General features: G+C 36.5%; 1 protein-coding gene across 1 annotated transcript in view; it reads left to right on the top strand.

Annotated features, from left to right (window-relative positions):
• The window catches only part of PDE11A (phosphodiesterase 11A), a 433,775-nt gene that overhangs the window by 252,321 nt on the left and 161,005 nt on the right, over positions 1 to 20,449 (top strand). The window contains exons 8-9 of the mRNA XM_032755287.2: positions 1,150 to 1,217; positions 2,162 to 2,254. Of these exons, the coding sequence (XP_032611178.1) occupies positions 1,150 to 1,217; positions 2,162 to 2,254 (161 nt within the window). The remainder of the gene's footprint in view (positions 1 to 1,149; positions 1,218 to 2,161; positions 2,255 to 20,449) is intronic.

The raw sequence follows: 20,449 nt of genomic DNA on the forward strand, positions 1-20,449 counted from the left end.
ATGGCAATCTCATAGTCCTACATTTCAATCCTAAAAGTAAATATCCATTATTACTTCAATATTAGGACTGTAGTTTGCCTGGTTACATGCTAATAGTTTTTTGTTTCATTATTTATATATATGTCTTCTTGCGTATGATGACTTACCTCCCTGGTGGGAAGTTGGGTGTTTTTAAAAATACAAGCATATTTAGAATTACAGCTGTTTTTTTTTTTTTTCATACTAAATGGGGACACAGGCTAATGGTTTTCAAGATAGTTGATTTTTCTTGTTAAACTTGTGTATTTTGAAAGCCATGCCCTAAAACATCTGGTATAATAGTAGAAGTGAAGTTTGGAAAAAGTAATCACTCATAAATTAAGTTTTTTAGAACTATATGTACCCCCTGGTAGCAGGAAACAGAACTAACTTTGCTTTGAAGGTTAATTGTATTATATCAACTTTTATTGCTTGTAGTAATTCCTAACATTTCTTGAATGTTTATTCTGAGTGAAGCAATATGCTAAATGCTTTATAAACATTCTAACATTATCTCATTTAATCTTCATAACCCTCTTAGATAGTTAACATTTTAATCCCCATTTTACAGATGAGGAAATTCAGTGCTAAAAAAGTTAGGTAACGTGCCCAAGGTCACACACCTGATGGTGGAGTTGAAATTTGAACTCAGATCATCTAAGTCCAAAGCTTATGTTCTTAATCACAATGCCATACTGCGTCTTTCAAGTATTGTGCTTCAGAGGATGAAAAAAAAAAATATATATATATATATATTCAGTTGAAATATATATATATATATATATGTAGCTGAATACACACACGTATTCAATTACATATATACTCGGTTGTATATATAATATATGGGCGATATATTAGAGTTACTGTAACTAGTCATCTAGAATCAGATTAAAGCCTTGGTAGAACTCCAAACTTTACTGAGATATAGTCTAGATAAATCAGCCTTGAAGAGAGACTGCATTGTCCTACACCTCAGATTTATTCTCATGAAATTGGCAGGCACCTGAGAGACCAGAGTTTAAACTGAGTGCAGTTCCCTAAAGAAGGCATAGAGTTAGCTGTGGCTACTCTATTAGAGAAACACAATGTCCAGTACTAAAAATGACCACATAATCCACTCTTTCCCCATAGGAGTGGCTCAAGTGTTAAATAGACTTGATGGGAAACCTTTTGATGATGCGGATCAACGACTTTTTGAGGTAAGAAAATAAATTTATAAACCAAGGTTTATACGGAGTCATCAATAGTCCCCCAGTTGCAGCTTGCCCAAATTTGAAAAGACGAACAATTATTAGTCAATTATTATTATACTTAAATGGAGGGCAAAATTTATAGGAAGATTTAAGGAATATGTAAATGCTTAAGTGAGATTTGGTCCTATTTTTTATGAATTGGATTATTTTGTAACCATCCATTATTTTTATCCTAATTTTATTACAGAACTACCCTCTCTTTTCCCCAAAGTGTTATTTTCTTATTCTTGTCTTGCTTGTGTGTGTTCAGAGTCATGAAACCCTGAGCCAGCTCTGCCAGGTGTACTGCCCTCACATTTCTCTTGTTTACACGCTTCTGTGTATTCACTCCAGGCGCTCTAGCTGGAGAAGCTAGCCTTGAATGGGCTTCCTCATAGACTGTACCAGTAGCCAACATGAAAACCCATGATTATCTTTCTCTAATCAAGAATACCTCATAGCTTCTTTATTAATGGTTCTAACTCAATCCTCCTTCCCCTTAACACTTACCTTATGGTTACGTTAACTTGGTTTCTTTACCAAAGTATTTTATAGCCTAGCAACTAAAAGAGGTTGCTTTGGTTAAATAGAATGGATTTACTAAAATCAGTCCACAACCTAAATAAATTAAGAACCCATTTAAACAGAGTGTAAGTATGTTTTTAAACATATGAAATAGTTTCTCTACAGTGACATTAAATTCATAATTTTTCCTCATGTACAGTGTGAGCTATAAAGTTGCTATATAACAATAGTAATTAAGAATTATAATGTGCCTATTTCCCCAAGGCCTACCTCTGTGTACAACAAGATTGTATTTTCAGACCCATCCCTGGTGACCGCCTGCTTTCATATTAGATTTTGCCAATGAGTTGCTGCAATGTTTAATTAGCAGGTTTGCCCTTTCCTAGGCTTTTGTCATCTTTTGTGGACTTGGCATCAACAACACGATTATGTATGATCAAGTGAAGAAGTCCTGGGCCAAGCAGTCTGTGGCTCTTGATGTAAGTACAGTGTTTATGTCAGGTTTGTATGCTGTCAGCTCTAATTTTATGAGGGAAAAAATTTCCCTGGTTATGGGGCTTAATTTCTCAAATTTTAATTATTCATTGGGCCTTAATCATTTTAGGTTGTGGGTTTAAATCTCATGAAGTCCAGAGAAACACAATGTTGCATATAATTTCAGGGGTTCACAGATGCCTTGAAGCCCATTCATATAAGTCCAATGTTTAGACATAGATTTTTAAAAATTACATTTATTAAATAGTGGCAATCCAAAGGTAATTTGGTAGGATTTCAAATTTATTTTAAACTTAGATTTGAATATGTATCGATAATCTATAAAGTCACAACTTTTCTTATCATAGGAGAAGAATTCGCTACAAGGATATATGACCTAGATGGGGAAAGCTACTCCTGTCATTATCCGATTCCCTTTCTTCTTCCCTCCCCCAACACGTGTCCCATCACCTTGACCTGTTCCCATGTCTGCACACATGTCCTCTCAGACAGTAAGTTCCAAAAGAGCAGTTCTAATCTCCCCTGAATCTCAGATGCTTGTTTTGACTCAAGACTCATTTTTTTTCTAGCTTCTGCTCTGTAGTTTTTTTGTTTTTGTTTTTGTTTTTGCTTTTTTTGAGTCTCATTCTGTTGCCCAGGCTGGAGTACAGTGGTGCCATCTCGGCTCACTGCAGCCTTCACCTCCCGGGTTCAGGCAATTCTCCTGCCTCAGCCTCCCGAGTAGCTGGGATTACAGGCATGCACCACCATGCCCAACTAATTTTTGTATTTTTAGCAGAGGATGGGGTTTCACTATGTTGGCCAGGCTGGTCTCGAACTCCTGACCTCAGGTGATCTGCCCGCCTTGGCCTCCCAAAGTGCTGGGATTACAGGCATGAGCCACCATGCCTGGCCTGCTCTGTAGATTTTACCAAATATTTTCTTTATATCTATGAAATACTTACTAAGTAGGCAAGATAAAATGTCAGTGCCAAGATAAAAGTATATAGAAGAATATGATATAATACACAGGAAATCTCCAAAATATTCTGTGTGTCAAGCCAGATATAAGAAGTAGGCAAATTGATGTTACCTGCACTGCTCTGATTTGAGATGTAAAAGATGTTAAATTATAGTTATCTATATATTTGCTTTTAATTTTCTGGCTAAATCATGAATTCTAGAAGCACAGGGATTTTTATTTGCAATGCCTAGCAGGGTGCTTAGTGCAAAGTTGGGATTTATTGAATAATTTTTGAATGGAGGGTGGGAGGGAAAGAAGGAGGAAGGAAAGAATCCCTTACCTTGGTAAGGGATGCTTTTTGTTCTTCTGAGACAGCCCTGCTTCGTTTATATGTAATATCTTTTTATAGTAAGGACTAAAAACAGTATCTATAGGATGTATCAATAAATGAGTGAACTATAACTATGCAACCAACTGATAAGAATCATTAGTATAGCATTAAGGTCTGTGTGCAAAACTATTTTCAAATCCTGAATCTGTCACTTACCTCAATTGTGAGAATTAAATGAGATGAAGCATGTGAAGATGTTAATAAGTATTCAATAAAATCATAGCAATAATACTATTATTATTTGTAGTAGTATATTTATTACTGAGAAATCACCATGGATTGGGGAGAAATAGCAAAGGACAGGAATTTAGAACAGCAAATGTTGAGTTATGTCTCCTTCACCATCATCAAATTCTGATCTCCACAGTGTTGCTTCACCCATTGTTTTTCAGTAACTGCAGCTATTAAAAAGGACACACCATACACTAGTCCCATCTAAATCCTACTTCATTATGTCACAGTATAATTAACACACAAAGAGAGAGAACATCTTACATATGCCCATATTCTCACTCCTCACCTACCTCTGGCACATCGTCATCCTCTTGAGAAGGAGCTAGAATAATTGGGTTGCAGCATGAATGGCCATTTACCCCAAGATGGAAAGATTCAGTAAAAGGCACCACTCTCACTGGCACTACTCCTACCCCAATGAGCCGCAGTTACCATTACCTAGAAAATGCTCATGTACCCTAGAATTTCTGACCACAGTCTCCTTACCCATGAATTGCTTATTTCGGTTCATAGTAAACACCTCTTGTTTATGTAACTCAGGTGCCTCTGTCCTTAGACACAAAAATTATTACCGACTCTGACAAATCTCTAGCCCAACTCTTAGCCTTGTGACAATCTTAAACATTCAAGAAGTTGACTTGCAGGTGTTGACTTCTTTGTTCCACATGCTTTATTTTGTGCCAGTGTCGAAAGTGGCATTCCCCGTCAGAATTATGATGTTGCCATCTTGCTTTTGCCACTTCCACTCTCAGGCAACTCCCACCCAACTGAGTACGAAATTCTTGACACTAGTGATCAGGTGGCATCCACCCCGCTCCCTGGCCTAGGAATCCATATGCAAGAGTATCTGGAAGGATTTCTTACGATCAGAAGAGGGAAGAAATGAGGGTTTGACAGAGAGTAAGAAAAAGGCATATGCAATCAGGATCCAAGCCCCATTTATTCTACCTCCCCAAAGCCTCTCCCATCTATTTCTGCCTTTCCGGTTGTGACAGCAACCATTCTACTTAAGGGCTCCATTACTTCTGCACTGGACAATTGCAATAGCCTTACTTGTTCTTCCTAAAACATATTTTAGATTTCATCACTCACCCACTCATAGACCTTAAATTACTCCCCCATTACCTGTTAAAGTACAAATGTCCTGGCCTTTGAGGCCTTCAGAAATCTTGTACCAAACTATTTTCCTACCCCTGGCTCTCATTTCTCTTCTCAAGAGTATTATATGCTACTTGCAAACCCAATGATGTCATAGTCTGAAGACCAGCTACCTGTTTCTCTGCTATCTAATCTCTGCTCTAACCTCCCCTCCACTTTCGTCATTCTCTGTTTCAATTATGCCATATCCACTCAAAATATTCCCATTATTCAAAGCACAAGGTAAATGTAATCTCCTCCATTAAAACTTCTAATCCCAAAGCTTTTTTGTTCCTGTTTGCCCTATATTGTCATTAATTGTAAGTCTGTATGTTTACCTCTGCTGAAACATAATGTGCCTTGAAGTGTGCGATCATGTCTTATCTAGCTTTTATTCCTTTCAGTATTCTATATATAATTGGTATTCAGTAAAAGTATATTGAATAAATGAATGCATCCCACCAGAAATAATCATTTTGTCTGCCATGGTAACATTCTGGAATGGAAAAGCTTGGGCTATGTTGGGAGAATTGACAGTCACTCTTAGTGGCAGTCTTGCTGACCACAGACTGGCATAGCATCAGCTCTGTATTTCCTTCCTCCTTCGTAAGCCATGGGTACAGATACAGAGTTGCTTTTATTTGGGGAGGATGGTAGACCTCTTCCTAGATACCATCTTCCATGGGATATATCCTTAGATGAGGATGAAGAGCCAGTCTGACTTCCTGAAGGTAAGGGAGAAGGAGAGAAGTGGAAGCAGTGAGTCTTTCATCAGGAATCTTCTAAGCTCCGAAGAAAGATTTTCTCTCACTAGATGAAAGGGCTAGACTCAGAGACTACAAGTAGAATGCCACTTCATTCTTTCTCACTCTTCTTCCTTTAAACTTACTCTGTTGAATCAATCATCCCCACTCCTGTATAAACTGTCTAGTACCATTCCACCACTTTTTTGGCACACACAAATGTTAAATTGTCTCTGAGCTTCTTCCCTTCCCCTCATTTAGAAGCCTGTAGTCAGGAGAGAGACACAGTCATAGCTTTTTTACTCTTCCTCACTTCACCTTATCTCCCAATTCAGGTACAGGGCTCAAGAGGGAGGTAGGATGAAAGGGCAAAGTCTTATGATTTCCTAACCTGATTTCAAGGCCATCTGTGTCAGACACCAACATTTTCTTTTTGTAATGAGCTGCTTTTATAAATTCTTCAGATAACTGCCTGGCTGGGAATCTCTTGTTAGTAACTACTTGTGGGTTTGCCTCTCCTGACTGACAGCTTATAATCCATTCTCATTCCTGGCTTCCACTGGCCCATCCTGACCCTCCCTCTGTGGGGGTCGTCAGCTCACTTCTCTAGGCAGTCCTCTCGGTGAAGGTTATTTTTTGTTGTTTTTGTTGTTGTTGTTGTTTTAAAAGAGTGGTAAAATAAACACATGAAATTTATCATTTTAACTTTTTAAGTGTAAAGTTCAGTAGTACTAAGTACATTCCATTGTTGTGCAACCATCACCACTGTCCATCTCTAGAACTTTTTCATCTTCTCAAACTGAAACTCTGTACCCATGAGACACTAACTCCCCACTCCCCTCTCTTCAGCCTGTGGCAACTGCCATTCTACTTTATGTCTATGAATTTGATTACTCTAGCTACCTCATATAAATAGAATCATGCAATATTTGTCCTTTTGTGACTGGCTTATTTCCCTTGACATGTCTTCCAGGTTCATTAATGTTGTAGCATGTGTAAGAATTTCCTTCATTTTTAAGGCTTGAATAATATTCCATTGTAAGTATAAACCACAATTTGTTTATTCATTCATACATTAGTGGATACTAGGGTTGCTTCCATGGTCTGATTATTTTTCATGGGTCTTTTTGGGTCAGGGGAAAACTCACTCAATTTAATGAGTCTTTGCTCATTAAATTGATACAAACACAGGTCCTTGTAGCACTCCACTCTCTTCCTTCTGTCCACTAACCTTTAGAATTTTTAGGTATGGATCAGCTACTAGTGTCTGCTACCGTGTCACATCCTGGGGAAATACACATTACGTTCTCCAAGTAGTTCTGCAGAAGGAGGCTTTAAGAAACCCTAGCTAAGAAATCTTCCATATAAGGCTCTCTCATAAACTGTTACCCTTTTCTTACACAATTTAGAGATGAACAGTGAGCAGCTCGGTTTGGAGGAGGTAGACCTAGTTTGGGGAATTTTCTTTCCAAGTCCTATGGCTTAGCACGTACCTTTAGAATATAGTACCTGTCGTTCTAAGTTATAAACTCAGAAAGAGTTCCACTTAAACATCCTTTTATCTTCCAAAATAATTTTTTCAGACCAAGTTTCTGTCAGACAATGATCTAGTGATTGTCCAAATGATAACTATATACTCATGTTAATTCACAGGTACAAGGAATACCAAGCTGTCAATTAGAAAGCCAAATGTAGCACACCAGTAGATACAGAATTGTTCTCACTTGTAAATTCTTCTTTACTGAAAACATCTTAGATTAGGTAAATATTTCTTTCTCCATTGCCTACAAATTAGATCTTTCAAGATTCTCCACTATTGACATCAATATCTCACTTCATCCCTCCATGAAGAAACCTAGATTTATTTGTGTTTCTCAAATATATCTTGAAGTTTTTATTCGGAAACTTTTCTCCATTTCCTTATTTTCTAACAAACCTCAAATTTCACCTCTTTCATTAACGTTTTCTCACCTACCCCAAGAGATGTGATTGTTTCTTACTTTTAATCTCTTTATAAAAGGGCTATTGACACATAAAAACTGTTATTTTAGTTAATCTTTGTATATAAATATTTTACAAAGACTAGTGAAAACAGTAGTAATCATGTAGATATTTGGTATGAGGATAAAGATTAGTCAGATAGTTTTCTGAGGATTCTTGTATACTAAGTGTAACCCATATACAATATTTGTCTTACTTGTTCTTTTAAAAATGTTTTTGCCAGGCCTGGTGGCTCACACCTACAATCCCAGCACTTTGGGAGGCCAAGGCAGGAGGATCACTTGAGCCCAGGAGTTCAAGACGAGCCTGGGCAACATGGCGAAACCCCATCTCTATAAAATACAAAATACAAAAATTAACCAGGCATGATGGTATGCGCTTGTAGTCCTAGCTACTTGGGAGGTTGAGGTGGGAGGATTTTTTTCCTGAGCCCAGGAGGTCAAGGCTGCAGTGAGCTGTGATCATGCCACTGTACTCCGGCCTGGGTGACAGAGCAAGCCCCGTCTCAAAAAATAAAATAAAATAATAAAAACAAAAATGTTTTTAAATTATAAGAACAATGCAATTGTTATAGAAAATGTAAAAAGTATTTAGAAGAAATAAAAATCAGTGGTAACTTACTTCTTAAAGCTAACTACCTTATCATTTGGATTGGCAGTTTTTTCTTTCTTTCAGCCCTTTTAAGATACCACTGTCTTTTGGCTTCCGTTGTTACTAGTGAAAACTCTTCCATTATTTTTGTTGTTCCCCTAAATGTAATGTTTTTTTTTTCCTTACTGCTTTTATCATTTCCTTTTAGATCTTTGTTTTTCAGTCATTTGACTATGATGTACATAAATGTGTTTTACTTTATGTTTCTTATGCTTGGTGTTCACTGAGTTGCTTGGATCTAAGAGTTGATAACTTTCATTGATTTCAGAAAATACTTGGCTAATATCTTTTCAAATACTTATTTTTTCCTATTCTCTCTCTCTTTCTGGACCCAGTTACGTATATGTTGAATCAAATGATATTGGCCCACAGTTCTCTGACACTCTCACATTTTTCAGTTCTATAAATTTTGACTTGGTTCCTTTTTAAGGTTTTATTTCTCTGCAGAAACTTACCAACTGTTATTAATTATATCCACCTTTTCTTCTATAAATTTTTCTATATATTCTAAAATTTCTTCTATAAATTTTTAGCACATAATTCTTTATAATTGTTATTTTGTATTCTTGGTCTTTAATTCTAACATCAAGGGCATCTGTAGTCTGCCTGTATCAATTATTTCTTCTCTTGATTATAGGTCACATTTTTCTGCTTCTTTGCATGTTTTCATAAGTATTTATTGCATACCAAACATGTTGTATAGAAGGACAAAAGTAAATAATATTTTTGCTAGATTTGTTTGAACTAAATAAAATCTTTTGTTTTATTTCTCATAAAGATGATATGTGATTTTTAAAAAATGTCAGACAGCTAGAATGAGAGGCTGATCATAAAAATTTGACCATCTGCAATGTTTTAGCTGGGGATTTGCTGAAGCTTTTTATTAGTGTCACTTTATTTCTGCTTTAAAAAGAGATTATGAAGATTTCCCTTTGCCCTTCAACCCAATCCCAACTACCCAGGCTGCATTGAGTGACTGGTCACAGTCAGGATTTGAGCTGGGAGGGGTTTGAATTGCAGCTAGAGTTCATTTCAGTTCTCTTTGGCATCAACTCCAGCAGGGCCTTGAATCTTACTCATGTGCAAGAATGTAAGATTTCAGTTTTCTGGCCCTGTACTCATCATCAATTTCACAGCAAATTCCTGTGGCAGAGAATTTTCAAGCCAAGAGATTTACTTTTGCATTTGTGGCTCTTCCAGATAAGAGTCTGTTTGCCAACCCATACTATCATTTGAAAAACTGCTAGTTTTTCTCCTTTTAGGAGTTGCTGTATGATGGCAGGCTCATCTCTCCACTGTGTAAACAATTGATCCCAGGTATGGAAGCAGTCACTGCTCTTTATTGGTCTATAAAAGGCTTCTCTTGACTGGAATTTTATTTGTTTAGACTTCTGTTTGTCTCACACTCACTCTTTGACAGCTTTAAAATGAAGTATGATTTTTACTTTATCTCTTTTTTCTTGTTGTGAAGGCAGTGATAATCTTTTGAGATCTTCTTTACCTATCCATAAGTTGAAACCACTGGCCAATCCTTTCTATTTTCCACTACTGATCTGAATGTATCAGATATTAGCATTTTTGGTAATTTCATGATATTTTGTCAGGAAGGAAGATAAACATATTTTTAGTCTATCATCTATCCCTCTCCTTGAATTGTTAACATTTCTTGTTTTATACATTTTTTATTCCATGTTATTTGCAAAAACAGGTTCGAGACCATGAGGTGTTTCTTTTATAGATTTAAGATTACCCTTTTACTTCATTGATTTGACCTTGGAGACTTAGTTTGCAATTAATGTTGTTACCTGTGCTTTCTCTTTTATTTTACTTCTTTTCTGGAATACAGTCATTCAGTGAAAATTTCCTATTTCTAAGCATTGTGCTGGGCACTGGAAATAAGGCAGTGAGCAAAGCAGACTTATTTCTGCCTTAAAGAGCTTAGAATGTGGCGGCAAACCAAAAAAAAATCATGCAAACCAGAATATAGTAATAGTTGTGATAAATTCTTGTAAGGAGAAAATACAGGATGCCATAAGAGCATCTGAGAGGGGACATAACCTCTACTGGGGTTTTAGGTAAATCCTTATTAAGGATATATATTTAAACCAATAATTCCTGACTCAACTTTTTTTTTATTTTTTATTTCTGGGTCATTTTGTTTTAGGCTTTTTTTGTAAACTACATACATCTAAATATATATTTTTTTAATTAAAAAATATATTTAGGGAGTACGAGTGCAGATTTCTTACATGGATATATTATGTAGTGGTGAGTCAGCTTTTAGTGTATCCATCACCCTAGTAGTGAACATTGTATCTAATAGGTAATTTTTCAATTCTCACCCCCTCCCAACCTCCAACCTTTTGTAGCCTTCCATATCTATTAATCTATTCTGTATGTCCATGTGTACCCATTCTTTAGCTCCAACTTGTAAGTGAGAACAATACAGTATTTGCCTTTTCTGTTTCTGAATTATTTCAGTTAAGACAATGGCCTCCAGTTCCATCTATGTTACTGCAAAAGACTTAGTTTCATTCTTTTTTATGGCAGAATAGTATTCCATTATGTGGCTATATATATAACATTTTCTTTACCCAGTCCTATACTGATGGGCATTTATGTTGATTCCATATCTTTGATATTATGAATAGTGCTGTGATAAATATATGGGTGCAGGTATCTTTATGATATAATGATTTATTTCTCTTTGGGGATATACGCAGTAGTAGGATTGCTGGATTGAATGGTAGTTCTGTTTTTAGTTCTTTGAGAAATCTCCATACTGTTTTTCATGAAGATTTAATAATTCCCATCAACAGCATATAAGTATTCCCTTTTCTCCTCCTCCTTGCCTATATCTGTTGTTTTTTGACTTTTTAATAATAGCTATTATAACTGGTGTAAAATGGTATCTCATTGTGGTTTTAATTTGAATTTCTCGATGATTAGTGATGTCGAGCATTTTTTTCATGTATTTGTTGCCCGCTTACATGTCCTTTCCCCACTTTTTAATGAGGTTACTTGTTTTTCTTATTGAATTATTTGAGTTCCTTATGGATTCTGGATGTTAGCCTTTTGTCAGATGCATAATTTGGAAATTTTTTGCCCATTCTGTGGGTTGTTTGTTTACTTTGTTGATTTTTTTTTTCTGTACAGAAACGTTTTAGCTTCAGTCTCACTTGTCTATTTTTGTTTTTGTTGCCTTTGCTTTTGAGGGCTTGGTAATAAATTCTTTGCCTAGGCTGATGTCCAGAAGAGTATTCCCTAGGATTTTGTCTGAAATTTTTATAATTTGAGGTCTTACATTTAGGTCTTTAATCAATCTTGAGTTAATTTTTATCTATAGTGAGAAAGTATGGGTCCAGTTTCATTCTTCTGCATATGATTATCCTTGTCTTGTTCCAGTTCTTAGAGGGAATGCTTTCAACTTTTCTCCATTGAGTATGATGTGGGCTGTGAATTTGTTGTGTATGGCTTTTATTATGTTGAGGTATGTTCCTTCTATGTCTGATTTGTTGAGAATATTTATCATGAAGGAATGCTGAATTTTATTGAATGCTTTTTCTGCATGTATTGAAATGATCTTATGGTTTTTGTTTTTAATTCTGTTTATGTGATGTATCACACTTGTTGATTTGCATATGTTGAACTCTTCTCACATCCCTGAGATAAATCCCACCTGATCATGGTATATTATCTTTTTGATGTGCTATTGGATTTGATTTACTAGTATTTTGTTGAAGATTTTTGTGTCTATGTTCATGAGGGATATTGGTCTGTAATTTTCTTGTTCTGTTGTGTCCTTGTCTGGCTTTGGTATCAGGGTGATACTGGCCTTGTAGAAAGTGTTAGGGAGAATTCCCTCTTCGATTTTATTGAATAGTTTCAGGAGGATTGGTATTAGTTATTTGTATGTTTGGTAGAATTCAAACATACTGCTTGAATATGTTTTCCAAAATTTAATTTAAAAAATTAAATAAAAAGCTCTTGCATTTAAAAAATCTTTATTAACTCCAATGTGGGTTTAAAGTCTGCTATTATAATTTGAATTCTCTTTAAACTGTTCCACATGTTAACCATCTCCGTTGTTGTCTATATAGTCATTCACTGAGTAAATCATACAGCTGCGAATCCATCTGCTCCTGGTCTCTCTTTTATTTTATTTTGTTGCTGTTATTGTTGTTGTTGTTAGGAGATTTTTTAAGTGACACAATCTCACTGCTCTGAATATAATTTTTTATCTAATCTAAGATTCTGCTTTTAATGAGGGATTTGGCTTTATATCTATTATTTCATCTTATTCTATCTGAGCTTCTACTTTCTTATGCTTTGCTTTTTCTGAATTTTACTATTTGGACTATATTTTGCTTAGTTTCTTTTAGTCCTTACTTGAAGTGAAAATTATTTATTCTCTTTTTTTTACAAAAGCATTCTTTAATCAATATTTCTCTAGTTAATAAAGACAAAAATGAACCAGTATCTTTTAATTTCTTACTATATAAAAAAGAATTGGAGTATGCACTTTCCCTGTAGTTTCCTAGTTTTGTTCGTGTATTGTAGATTTTTAGTTTTAGATTGTAGATTTTCATCAGCAAATTTTTAAATTTATACAAGTGCTTTTGCAGTATGAATATACCTGTATTCATAACATTTGGTTAGGCATAATCTTTTTGTTTTGGTAATCTAATCTTGCATATCAAAATGCCCAAAAATGTATTAGCTTAAAACAACAATTTTGTTATTTTTCAATAGGAAAAAAGTCTTGATATATTATCACCCCAGAAAGTTCCCTTTTGCTCCGTCCCCAAGATATCACTGCTACCCCCAGACACAACCAGTGTTCTGATTTTTTCCACCGTAATTCTACCTGTTCTAGAATTTCATGTAAATTCAGTTATACAATATGTACTCTTTTAGGTAAGGCTTCTTTCAACCACCATAATGCATTTGAAGTTTGTCTAGGTTGGGTATATAACTTTGATGTTTTTAATTGCTAAGTAACATTTTATTATATGATTATACCATAGTTTATCCATTCTCCTCTTGATCAATACTTTGGCTATTTCCATTTTGGGGCTGTATGAATAAAGCTGCTATGAACATTTTTGTATAAGTATTTTTGTGAACATATGCTATGATTTCTCTTGGGCTAATACCTAGTATTACTTGGTCAAAAGGTCAGTATGTGTTTAGTTTTATAAGAACTTCCAGGTATATATTTTTCCAAAGTGGCTATACCATTGTACATTTCTATCAAGTAACTGTGAAAGTTTTAGTTGTTCCACAGTCTCACCAGTATTTAATGCCATCATTGATTTTAATTTTAGTCATTCTGGTAAGTGTATAATATTCTATTATGGCTTTAATTTTCATTTCCCTTATGACTAAAAATGTTGTACTCTTTTCTATGTGCTTATTTACCATTTGGATATCTTCTTTTGTGAGCTGTCCAATTTTTTTGACCACTTTTAATAGGGTTGCTTGTCTTTTTATTGTTAACTGGAAAGAGTTCTTTATACATCCTGGATACTAGTCCCTGGTCAGATATATGTATTGTCAATATTTTCACCCAATTTGCAGCTTGCTTATTCATTTTTTCATGGTGTCTTTTGATAAGAAGATGTTTTTAGCTTTGATGAAGTCTAATTTATCAATTTTTTAATTTAAAGCTTATTGCTATTAGTGATCTAAGAAACGTTTGCCTACCCACAAATCGAGAATATATTGTACTGTTTTCTCCTCTAAAAGCTTTTTGGTTTTAGCTTTTACATTTTGCTCTATGATTCATCTTGATAGCCATTGAGGTTCATTTTTAAATAAAATATTTATCATTTATTAAAAAGTTCTTCTTTTTCCATGGGATCACTTTGGCACCATTGTTTAAAAAATAAGTGTTGGCCCATTTCTGGTCTGCGTTCTTTTCCATTGATTTGTTGATTCTGAGCTCTTGCATTTAAAAAATCTTTATTAACTCCAATGTGGGTTTAAAGTCCGCTATTATAATTTGAATTCTCTTGAAACTGTTCCACATGTTAACCATCTCCGTTGTTGTCTATATATTCATTCACTGAGTAAATGTTTGTTGAGCTTCTACTTTTTGGTAGACACCATTCTCCGTACCGAGGACTCAGCAGTTAAAAATCAAACGGTATTCATATTGTCATGAACCTTATATTCTAGTAAGACAGGCAGTAGATAAGTAAACAAATAAATTAGCAAGATAAATTTATTATACTGTATCATAAAGAAAATGAAGCAGGATGTTTTAATAAAAAGTGACTAAAAATATGGGGGTACTGTGGATACATTCAGGAGAGACCACCCTGAGCAAGTGACAGTTGAACTATGTTAACTCCTTCTGTTTGTTTGTTTTATAAATTTCACTCAAACGTATTTTGCCTATATGGTTTTCTGATCCAGTTTCAGTGATGCTCTTTCTTCTTGTATCTTTGAAGATACTAAGCATAAGATTTCTGAAAGGTTGCATGCATGAAACAATTATCAGATGTATTAAAACATTCTCTCTGGGTTTTTAGGGTGCTTCTCTCCTTCCCTTGGACTGCAGTGTTTGCCAACAGGCAAGAATTTGGGGTTGCCCCTGAGCTCTCTCGTGGTCCTCTTATGTCCTGTTGAATCTCCTTGGTTAGATATACAAAAGGGGAACAAACTTACATATTAATATTTAGTTACTAGGCTGATTCTCAGCATCTAGCATGTAGACATAGATCTAGTGTACTCCTGCTAGGCTGAAATGGAATATTCTTCCCCAATCAGGTCTCAGTGGATTCTGGATCCCTTATGTATAGAGATGTGTCTATGGGTCTGGTTCACCATTATGTGCCCAGTACCAGCAGCACACAGTAGACACGTAGGAAATGTTTGTTGAGTGGGTCAAGTATAGTAAAATACAAATAAAAATCATAATTAAAGTACAAGAATCTCAATCCTCAGCATACACTGCTACAAGGATTTTTGAATGAACTACAGTTAGGTGATTAAAAGGGCACCCTTTAAAATTAGACTGTTAGAGGCTGGGCATGATGGCTCACACCTGTAATCCCAGCACTTTGGGAGGTCAAGGTGGGAGAATTGCTTGAAGCCAGGAGTCTGAGACCAGCCTGGGCAATAAAGCAAGATCTCATGTCTACAAAAGGAAAAAAAAAATTAGCCAGTCATGGTGGCATGCACCTATAGTCCCAGCTACTCAGGAAGCTGAGGTGGCAGGATCCCTTGAGCCCTGGAATTCAAGGCTGCACTGAGCTATGATCGTGTCACAGCCCGGGGAACAAAGCAAGACCCTGTCTCAAAAAATAATTTTTTTTTTTAATTAGACTGTTAGGATTATTCTTAAGGTTTTCTTAACCTTTGTTCTGAGACTATTAGGATTTTAATTTCAGCTGTGCTACTTTTTTACCTGTGCATCTCAGGGCAGGTCAATTTCTCTGTGCTTCATTGTTCTCACTTCCCAACCTTGTGGGATTGTTATGACGATGAAGTGAATTAACACCAGTAAAATCTTTACCACTGTGTTCATATAATGTCAAAAGTAGTAGTTACTTATATTATAACATCCCCCACCCCCCACCATCATACAGTGCTTCATTTGCGGTGACTCTCTCCCACAAGATGAAAGTGAATACTTCAAAAACAGCTACCATTCAGTAGAAGGTGAACTGGTTAATTTTCTGGTTAGTACAGATCCTGGGTCTCTAAGTGAGAGCTCAGACAGTAGAGAAAGGAACACTGTCCTCTGGAGACTGCTTTCAGAACAATGCCTTCCCATCTTCTTTCAGACCAAGGGGGACTGCTTTATTTTGGGGGTGGAAATAAAGCATGGTTAAGCCACTAGTTATTTTTCTCAGTCCAGCTGCATCTGCCTTATACTTGGTGAAAATTCTTCTCATATTCTAGTAGTAGGTTATCAGTTTTAGTTATTGATGGTTTCTAGGTTTTCATTTAGGTATTCTGTGGAAAGTGGGAGAACTTACATGGATAATCAGCCATGAGGTATCATTTTTTAGAAATAAGCTTTATATTTTACAACAGTTTAGATTTACAGAAAAATTGGGAAGATAGTACAGAGAGTTCCTTTATACCTCATACCCAGTTTCCTCTATTAAGATATGGTACATTTGTTATAATTAATGAACCATATTGCTATATTATTATCAACTAAAGTCCATACTTGATTCATATTTCCTTAATCTTAGCCAAATATACCCTTTTTGTACCAGGATCTCATTCAGGATACCCTATTACATTTTCTCATCATGTCTCCTTAGGCTCTCCCTGGCTGTGATAGTTTTTCATACTTTTCATTTTTGATGACCTTGACAGTCTTGAGCAAACTGGTCAGGTATTTTGTAGAGTTTCCCTCTATTAGAATTTGTTCAATGTTTTCCTCACGATTACACCAAAATTATGGGTTTGGGGGAGGAAGGCACAGAGGTTAAGTGCCATTTTAATCACATCATATCAAGGGGATATACTATCAAAATGACTTACCATGATTGATGTTAACCTTGCTTGTCTGGCGGAAGTAGTGTTTGTCAGGTTTCCCCAATGTACAGTTACTCTTTTTTCCTCTTTCTACACTGTAGTCTTTAGAAGGAAGTCACTATGCACAGCTCACACCTAAGGAGTGGGGAGTTATGCTCCACCTCCTTGAAGAGGAATTATCTACATATATTATTTAGAATTCTTTTGTATGGGATATTTGTCTCTTCTCTCTGTTTATGTATTTATCTCAATATATTTATATACTCAGGATATATATACACCAATATTGGTTTTACACTTAGGGTTATATTCCACTACTCCTTTCTTCATCAGATATCATTTTATACCAGAATCCAGTAAGGTAATTTTTTAACAGCAACAAAAAAGAACTTATGTATATGCACAAATGGTGCTTCTCTGCACATAGTCAGCAGGGGAATCTATGTACTACTTCTAATAATTATATCATCATTTAAATATGTTTGAAATACTTTAATGGAAACCATGAGATTTGTAAGATAAATAATCATTAATGTTAACGAATGGATCACCTATTATGTGCCAAGAACTCGATTTTCACCAAAACAGCATAGAGTAGACTACGACTGTGTAAATTTCATAAGCTGTAGTACAATCCCATGTGATTTCAGTCTAATAGAGGACAGAGACAAATGAAAGTATGATTACTGTCGAGGGTAACGAGCTCCAGGAAAGAGGTAGATACATTACGGGAAGCATAGAGGAGGGGGCATCTTGTTCAAAGTCAGACATAACTGCTTTGCCGAGAAGGCAATTTCAGAGTGACAGGTAGCAGTGAGCTATACAATTTCTAAAGACAACTAGCAGGAATGCTCTAGGGAGAAGGAAAGTCATAGATAAAAGCAGGGAGAGCTGAAGTAGCATGCTATTCAAGAGCCTCAATGCAGCTAGGGAAAAGGGCACAGCAGGGGAGAGGCAGGGCCTGAGGCTGGAGAGCTACCAGGGGTCAGATCACAAAGGATGCTTGTGTTACACGAAGGAATTTGAACTTGATTCTAAAAGCAGTGGAGAATCATTGAAGTGTTTTCAGCAGGAGAGGAACATGATTAGTTTGACATTTTAGAGAGATCATTCTGGCAGCTGTGAAGAGAAAATTTATCTTAGTATTTCATAATCATACTTTTTTAAAACAAAATGTTGATCATGTTTTTATTTTATTTTCTGTTAAATGATTTTGATGGTTTTCCAAAATCAAATCTGCTCTCAAATGATTTACCATCACTGTCATGGTATAAGGAACGTACTTTGAGATCCTGGATAAGAGTTCCCAAACATAGCAGAACATTTGGAGTAACTTAACATAGTCCCCATGGTAGCCTTAAGAAGTAGTTGTTATTTGGATGCATTTGTTCTGGTTTATTTGTTTAAAATTTTTCTTTCATTACCTTACATTCTTCTTATTTCTTCTGCTTTTGCTATGTTATTTTGGTGCTTTTTGAAATGCTACATTTATTAAATGCTTATGTGTCAGGCATTAATTATGTGTTTTGCATATGTATTTTATTGAACCTTCACCAAAACAGCATGGAGTACACTGTATCATTCCCATTTGACAAGTGAGCAAATTGAGGCTCAGAAAGATTTAGAAACTTGCTGAGAGAGGTTTTGTGGCTTGCATTTCACAGCTAGAAGTAGAGCCAGGATTCAAGCTCAGATCTATCTGTTTCAAAGGGCCATGTTGTACAAATTGTACTGCAAGGGCTCTTTTGAGGAATGTCCTATCAGTTGCAGGAGGGCATTTACCACTGGAGCCCTTGGCTGCCCTGGTGGAAGTGGGAAGAGAGCCAAGGTAAAGGGCCTGTTTTCTACACCAGGGGGCATGCTTCTGGTTTATGAGACTATGATGACAGTAATTAAGGGTAAATAATGAAGACTTGCCCATTGATTTAAAAGCTCAAACTGAACAAAGCACCCTTGGAAATGTATTGTCCTCCTCCTCCTCTTTTACCTCACTGAAAATTACTAACTTGTCAGTAAGGAAACTGTTTCTTTCAACCCTGATGCTTTTGGTTTTGCAGTGCAGATCCTAGGAGTAATAGCCAGCGTCTCTGTTGGGCTCCGGCAGCTCACTTTTTTCTGGAGCAGTTGCTGAGTCTAAGTTAGTTGACTCAGGTCAGTTATCCCACAGTGTGTGAAAGAGAACAGCTTTCTGTAGTGGAACAGCCATGCCTTTGCCTGCTGGCTTCCCTTGTAAAACATTGACTTACGAAAGCCATGTTTATAGTTGGCCAAGTAAGAAACTGACATTCACTTTAGGCCCAGTGCTCAGTATCTTGATAGTGCTGTCATAAGGGGACAGTACCAGGATGCTGCTTTCAAAAGGTGGCAGATCACACCCCAAATCCAACCAGAAGGAACTAAGCCTACAAACCGTTTAGAAGACATTGGAGTTACTCACCTCCCCTTCCCCCTAGATCCCGCTCCACACTGTGCTGGATTTGAACAGGTGTGAGCCCTATATTATGCACATTTCAAACTCGATCAACCCCACACAGCCCCTACAGAGGTGCATCCAGAGGAGCCCAAATCTCAGGGAGAAACCCATGCAGGTCCTGGCAATGGGCTTGGGGCATTCGGGGTACCTGGGGGAATTTGAGATACCTGGAATTTAGTTTGGCTGATCCCGGGTACCTTGAATATAATCTGAATGACATCTTCCCAGAAATCCATGGACTTTTCTTTCCAGGGGATAGAAGAGACAGAGTGGAGCCCTTCAAAGCTTGGGGCCCAGACCAACTGTCACAAATCAGTCATCTGAGCGTCACAAAGACACTAACCAGGCTCCTGCTCTGAGTGTCTCCATCCCAGCACCTACCTTCATTATGGCCTTAAAGTCACAGTCAGGTCTTTCCAAAAAGACTTACTGTAGCTAAAATCTTAAAGCAAATATATATATATATGTATATTGGGGTTTAAACAAAATAATAGTAATAATTATCTACAATCCCCAGGGACAACTTGGGAGACTTTTGCTTCACGTGGCCCTCCCTAGCCACCTGAAAGTATTTGATGATGCAGAGTCTTAGGGAGGTGGGATCCACATTTCTCAACACATAAAAATAATAAACACTGAGGGTGGTGGGTAGCCCAATTTCCCTGATTTGATCATTATACATTCTTTGCATATAACAAACACATGTACCCCATAAATATGTAAATTATCATATATCAATAAAGGATAAAACAAAACCTGCTTGGGGTTATCTTCAATTCCTTGCCCAGTGGAGAGGAGAGGCCTGACTTTAGGCACCCAAGAAGGCATTTCAGAAGGTCTTTGACTAGCACCTAAAAACAAAGAGCATAAAAGCCCCCACCCCCTTCTCCATGCCCTAAATGTGTACATCACATATATTGATAAACTCTGTGGCAGTTAAGCTGAAGCAGGTAATCACCACTTTCTAGCAAAAACACCTGCTCTTGGAATGGAAGCAAACATGAGTCAATCAGAACATTGGCTCAGGTGTTGGGCCCAGAGCAGAGACTGGAGAAACATTTACCTGTTGTAGCCCCTTCCCGTTCCTGTCATCAGACATCACCAGGT

This window comes from Hylobates moloch, unplaced genomic scaffold, assembly GCF_009828535.3.
Source record: "Hylobates moloch isolate HMO894 unplaced genomic scaffold, HMol_V3 SCAFFOLD_1, whole genome shotgun sequence".
In the NCBI taxonomy this organism is placed as follows: domain Eukaryota; kingdom Metazoa; phylum Chordata; class Mammalia; order Primates; family Hylobatidae; genus Hylobates; species Hylobates moloch.